The sequence below is a fragment of the Oryzias latipes genome, chromosome 17 (assembly GCF_053564925.1).
Source record: "Oryzias latipes strain Hd-rR chromosome 17, Olatipes_Hd-rR_3.1".
Lineage (NCBI taxonomy): Eukaryota > Metazoa > Chordata > Actinopteri > Beloniformes > Adrianichthyidae > Oryzias > Oryzias latipes.
The window spans coordinates 12,707,701-12,714,686 of NC_136253.1; the positions used below are offsets into that span (position 1 = coordinate 12,707,701).

General features: G+C 40.6%; 1 protein-coding gene across 1 annotated transcript; it reads right to left on the reverse strand.

Annotated features, from left to right (window-relative positions):
- Positions 1–250: 250 nt before the first annotated feature.
- On the reverse strand, positions 251–1,109 carry LOC144986773 (uncharacterized). The gene is made up of 2 exons (XM_078934829.1): positions 683–1,109; positions 251–632 (listed from the first exon to the last, which is right to left on the reverse strand). Exons 1-2 carry the CDS (start codon positions 933–935, stop codon positions 388–390), a joined length of 498 nt encoding a protein of 165 aa, XP_078790955.1. The 5' UTR covers positions 936–1,109; the 3' UTR covers positions 251–387.
- Between the last annotated feature and the right edge of the window lie 5,877 nt (positions 1,110–6,986).

Genomic DNA, 6,986 nt, shown 5'->3' on the forward strand with positions numbered 1-6,986 from the left:
ACTGAGAGCAGATTCATATCTGCTGCTGTTCACTCATCAACCTCCCTCCTCTCTGCTCTCTGTCTTTATTCTGCTGCATGGAAACTTTTGATTTGTTGATGTTCTTGAAAGAATCACAAACTTACAGTTAAATGTCTTCAAACAAGAAAATTGTCTTGAAGTTTATTGAGAATATTGTTGTAAATAAAATGTAAGAATATGGATCAATGTACAGAAAATGTAAATGAAAAAGCAGAAAACTGCAAAGTTCCATCTCTACAACACAGCTGACACAGTTTGATGAAGGATCTACAGCAAGTCATGAAGAACATTTGAGAACTGTGATCAAAGTGATGAATGAGATGAAAGGAGGAGATTTGATGGAGAGAAAAGACGAGCAGAAAACAGTCATTCAGCATGTCTGGAGTTGGTGGATGCTCCCTTGTTTCTGAGGATCATCAGCAGAGAGAGTCCACAGCAGTACACCAGACTCTTCACTATCAGCACTGAGTACAGCAGGCAGAGCAGCTTCACCCTGCACTCAGACTGGAAGGACAGCTTCACCAGGTCCAGAGGAGGAACAGAGGCTGTTCCCCCTGCTAGAATGCTGGAAGATGCTGGATGGGATGTTGGAGCTGCTGTGGAACCTGCAGCTGGAAGTGCAGGAACCTCTGAAACAGAGAGAGAGTCAGAAAGAGTCAGCATGAAGCTGAATCTCTGTTGAACACAGTCACCAAGCCTTCATTACCTTGTTGTGTTTGGGCCTCCACTGTGCCCCCCTCATGTTTGACGGAGCAGATGTATTTATAGGAGCTGTCCTGTTGCTGATGAACCAGCAGGATGGAGGCGCTGCGTCCCGACTCTCTGAGATCCAGCTGCTCTTCAGAGGTCAGGTCCTCCAGTGGTCCGTTGTTCTTCTGTCTTTTCCAGGAGAACTGGACCACAGGAGGAAACATGGCTGAGGCCAGACACAGCAGGGAGCTGCTCCCCTCCACATGGACTCTGGATGCTGCTGGGTACACGCTCACCACGGGCTTCACTACGGACTCATCTGAAGTTTGACAGCAGCAACAAGCAGCACAGACACACACTCACACAGTCAACAGCAGCTTCCAGAAGTGCATTCAGTCTGATCCTGGAAACTCCATGAACTCTGATCACTAAACTCCTCATCAATGCAGCACAAAGTTCACTTCACTCACTGGATTCAGCTTCACATCAAACCGTCATCAGGAGACACGACGGCTGCAAATCATTTCTCAGACTAACTCATTTGAGAAAAAAAAAGATCCTTAGAAATCTGAAAAGTAAACATTAAATCTGCGATTAAAAATATTAAATATGCTGAATTTATTCAAAAAATTTTTTTTTCAAGTTTATTAAACGATTTATTTGTGTCTCTCTATGATAGCATTTTTGTATTTTTTAACATTTAAAAAATCTTTCTTTATATACCATGGTCCGGGTGAATACTCGATTCTGATTGGCTGCTGGGTGTACATTAAAAAGTGATATACAACTGGATAACAGCACGGTGAAAAAAAATGTTCCGGTCAGCTAGCTTAAATGTTTTGTATCACTGTGCCGGCTTCTTTAAAACTTCATCATTTGGACAAAAACAACCCTTAAGAGGTGAACCTTATCTCTGAAATGATACTTCGTTCAACCCATCAGAAAGATCAGAATATATATGTAAGGGTTAATGGCCGACGAAGTGTGCATTATTACTATTTAACGCACGCCGTGGAAGCCTTTCGCAAAGTGCGTTAAAAAGTAATAATGCACACTTCAAAGGCCATCAACCCGCTTATACCATTGTCACTTACACAAGCAATGCTTATTAACCAGCACCACAACTGCAGTCAAGATTCGGCGATATATATATGCCGATCTTTCCGATGGATTGTATAAAGCATCAGTTCAGAGAGAAAGTTCTCCTTTTACTGCCTGTTTTTGTCCAATTGATGAAGCAAAAGGTTGTTTTAAAGAAGCTGGCGCAGTGATACAAAACATTTAAGCTAGGTGACCGGAACTTTTTTTTTCACTGTGCAGGTATCCTGTTGTATTTAACTTTTTAACGTACACCCAGCAGCCAATCAGAATCGAGTATTCACCGGACCATGGTATAAATTGCTTTATATCGCTGAATCTTGGCTGCAGCTGTGGTGCGGCGCGACGTGAACTATTTATAAATAGTTCGCTTTTTGTGAGAAAAGTGATCCAAATTGGAAAAAAAAAGAAAGAATTAAGGACAAAAAACTGGTTACTATTTATTTCATTTGTGACCATGGTGTAAGTGGGTCAATGGCCTTTGAAGTGTGCGTTATTACTTTTTAATGTGTCAGACGGTTTAGGCTTCCACGGCGTGCGTTAAAAAGTGATGATGCATATTTCGCTGTCCATTAACCCTTACTTATCATCCACAATATTAGTCATTTTATTACAAAAAACAAATGATCTTTTTTTGGTTTGCTGGTCTAAAAAGTTTTTTTTTTACTTTGAATTTTCAAAACAGCTTAGATTTTTGTAATTATTCAAGAAAGAAAAAAGAGACCAAAAACAAATCAAGTTTGTCAAATAAACCGTTTCATCTCACATTAATGACTTTCTTGATTGTCAGACTTTTTAGATTCTAAATATTTTACATAGAAACGCAAATAAAATGTTATGATCATTAATTGATCTGAAAAATCAATTTTTTAATGATAATTACTTCATTAACACTTGAACTTAAATTATGCAAAGTGCTTTGTATTTTTTCTATTTTTTACCTTTTTACTTTACATTTATGTCTGAAATATTAATTTTAATTTAATTAAAAATTTAAAGTCAAGACCATTTTAACCAGCTTTTTGTAAATCATTATCTACTTTAAAATGATCATTTTCTTCTGTTTTGTTTCCAAACTTCAGTTCAATTCAGTTGAAGCTCAGATCTGATCTTGTTCTCAGAAACCAGCAGATGTTCCAGAATCAGTGAGACCATCGAACTCTAAATATTTGGAACATCACTCAGATTTGCAGAAATCAAGAATCAGTTTAGTTGTTCAGTGAGATTTCAACATGTTTGCAGAAATGATTCATCTTTTCTTCTGGAACAATGGCTGCTTGATGAATTCTCTGCTAATGATGAACAAACTAACATGTGAAGCTGAAGCAGCAGAAACTGACTTGAAACACATTTTCTACAATCAAACAGCTGAAGGAGCAGAAATGGTTCTTCTTACCCGTTACAAACAGTCGAGTTCCAGATCCAAAGATGTAGTAGTCATAGCTCCCACACAGTGAGAGTGTGCTCCAAAAACCTGTGTGCTGTTAAAGTGTCATCTGAGTGAATCAGGATCATATTTCAGCTCCATGATGAGTTTCTCTAATGTTCAGATCAACATGACTGTCTCTGTCTGCAGTGGAGGAACTTGGTGAACTGCTGTGTGAAATGAGAGAAGAAAATGACAAATATTCCTGCAGTTATTAGATGAAAGATTCATGCAGAAAGTGACAGCATGAAAGAGGAAATGTAGAGTTGTGCACGTGTTCAGTTATCCTGAAGTCCATCAGTCTGTTTTCTTCTGCTCCTCCTGAAACCACAGGAACATGAGAGAGCAGCACAGTTCTGCTGGGAGTCCAAACACAGACACATTCAGCATCCAGAGCTCACTTCCACTCTCAGAGTTTCTGTCTCACTTCTGGTCTCTGCTGCTTTCATGCAGTCAAACAGAAGCAGAAAGATCTCTGCTCCTCTGAGAAAACCACACTTTGGGTTTCAATCCCATTCTGTCTGAACAGAACATTTCTCTGAACCAGAGCAGTTTGTGTTTCTGAAACTAGAGAAGCTGATTCAATGAAAACTGCAGATGGAGACGATGAAGAAGCTCATTCATTCATTCATCTTCTTAACCATTTTATTCCCTTTCAGGGTCACGGGGTTGCCGGAGCCTATCCCGGCCACTTGGGCGTAGGCAAGGGTTGCCCTGGACTGGTTGCCAGTCTGTCGCAGGGTGGAATATCCTCAATCAAACATCCATTCACTCTCACACCTAGTTGCCAATCAACCTATGAAGCATATTTTTGGACGGTGGGAGGAAGCCGGAGATCCCGGAGAAAACCCACGCATACACGGGGAGAACATGCAAACTCCACACAGAAAGGTCCCCCATTGATGTTGTGTTTTATATGTCCCCCAGCCGGGACTTGAACCGGAGGCTTTCTTGCTGTGAGGCAAGAGCGCTGACCACTGCGCCACTGTGCAGCCCAATGAAGAAGCTCAAATCCACATTCACATTCTGGAAGGATCAGTTCCTAAAAGTCCAGGACAGAGACTCTGGAATTTTTAGAAAATGCTTCTTTCTGAAGCTCTGCTGTGTTGTTGGTTAGAGCTGAAATTCTATTTTCTAGTCACTGATCAAGTTGTGCCCGTAGATATCAACCAGTCAAACACATTTTTTATCCACCAAATTATTTTACACAGAGAAACTTAAGTGTTTTACTTCATACAATGATAATATGTTGAACACAAACAGGAACAACACAACAACTGTATATGCTTTTTATTTCTAAAGAATCTTTTTTAAGTAACATAATTCTACCTTCAGGTTATTATATTTTATATGAAATAATAAATTCAGCTGGAAAACCTGATAAAATGTTGGATTATTGTCATTGTGTCAATGACAGTAAAGATGCAAAACTTTCTAAAGGGAAGAGGGGGGGGGGTCAACACCAGCCTTATAATTTTACAAAGATGCTGTTTAATAAACAGTGGATTATAATTTGTTACTTAATAATAATTAAATTAGCTGAAACAGCTAGAAACTGTTCAAACAGTTGGACTGACATGGATCCACTGAAGAAAAGAGAAGCTTTTTGGATGTTTAGATGCAGAGAAACAGGAGTCAGAGAATCTCTTCCTTTAGTCAACAACTAACTGCATCTGCTGGTTTGGTTGCTGAGGGTCTAGTTGAGCATCAGCCTTCAGGTGGAGATCCATTCAAACAGTAGAGACTCACTGAATAGTTTCTCAAGTGGACAAGATTCATTTTTCATTGTTTTTGGGTTTAAAGTAACTGTTCATGTGTTCAAAGAAAAAAACATGTTTATGCTGAGTATGCAGAATCCAAGTAGCTGCACATTATTAAAGAAAAACTGTTGAGCTTTTCTTTGAGTGTTTTGAATTGACATGACTTCCTGTTTGGGAGGAGCAACATGTCTGTGGGTGTTGTTCATCTACTGGAAAATGTCCACCTCTTTACTGGACACAGGAATGTTGGACAAAGACAACAAAGACTCTGATGATTCCTCTGCAATGTGGCTTCATCTATGAATTCCAGCCTTTTCATGAAGGCAGCAGCAACAAATACATTGATTTATGACTATGTCAGTAAATCCTGGGACTCAGGATCAAATAAGCAAAGATGATGGATGAATTTTAGTTTTAATAAGCTTTGATTTTTTTTTTTTTTTTTTGGTCATTTTGGTATCAAAACATTGAGATCAATCAGGAAAAGTGTGTTTATGCTTTGATAGTAAAATGCTTTATAATGAACAAAATCTCTGTATATCATAGAAATGGAAGAGGAGGTGTTCAACTCTGAAAGTTTTGTTTTCTCTAAAAACTGTAAACTTTTGCAAACTTTCAGCCTGAGAAACTCTTCAACCTTCAAGCTGCTCAGCAGAGATTGGACTCTTTCATTTGTTTTTCTTTCAACAATTCCTTACATGGTTTTCACACAACAGTTGTCTCAATGGGCTTCTTAGCAGTAATTGTAAAATAAACATAAAATCAAACATAGAATTCAATAGGAGAATACTAAACTTTAACTAAACAGACTAAACTGGACATCCTTGCCCTTAGACTCTCTTTCGCGGTAAGGAAAAACTCCTAAATAAACCGGAATCCAAAGAACAGAATAAACCTCAGGGGTCTCCTCATGAAGGAAGGATCCTCCCTGTCATGGTGGCCTCTGTCAGTGCTCCTCCCCTCCCCTCTCTCTGTGCACCTGAAGATTGGAACCAGCTGTGGACACTCTGCTCATCACCTCTCTGCTTTCATAAGGAGATCCAGCCCAGCATTCATCGCCAGTCCGTTGCCTACCTCGGTGCATGTTGAATCTCAAGTTAAGGTTTGAGTCATGTCCTAGCCTTCTACTTACCTTGCTTACTCGATCCGCCTTCAGGTTTCCCATTCCACGAGTGTCCACCTGGGAGATCTTCCTCACGCTTCGCTCCAGTCTCACCTCAAGTCACGCCTCGCTCCACGCTCGCCACGGGCCCCAAGACATCAGGCAGTCTGCGGGGATCCTCTCCGCACATCTCGCTCCGCTCCAGCCACATCACGCTCTCAGCCTAACTCTCAAGACGCTACGAGCTCCTGCTACGTCGACGCACCTCCAGAGCTCCAAGCTAGAAGTAACAAACAAACTGAACTGTTTATTTCCTGATTGGAAATTAAAGACTCTTTACTTCGCTACGCGCCTGAGTTTCCTTCCGGGTTTTCAGCGTCTGGGTCTGCCCCGTCCAACTTACCATGACACTCCCCCAGGATGGACAGGTGATGTACCAGAACTCTTAGAAAGAATTGACTTATCTAACTCTACAAATAAAATTTTAAAGAATCGAGCCAACGAGCTTCATCCAGATGAGTTGGGGGACGGCTGGGGGTGCGACACGAGCCAGAGACAGGACCCACAATCAGGTGTAGGAGCAGAGACGAGGCGCACGGTCAGGTACAGGAGCACGGATGAGCCAACTGGAATCTGAAATCGCTCCCACTCCCCTGGAGGGACAGTACCTGAATCATACTGCACCAAACAGATGCATGGAGAATTAATTATTAATAATGATCAATAATAGAGGAGAGAAGGAAGGCAGAAGTAGATGGGAATAGAGGACAGAACCCCAGTGCACCATAGATACCCCAGCTTCAAACTTCTAGCATCCTACTAACAACTAAATGTTATTAAGTTTAACAACAATTATTGTTTTATAAAGTTCCAGTGTCAAATCTGAGGA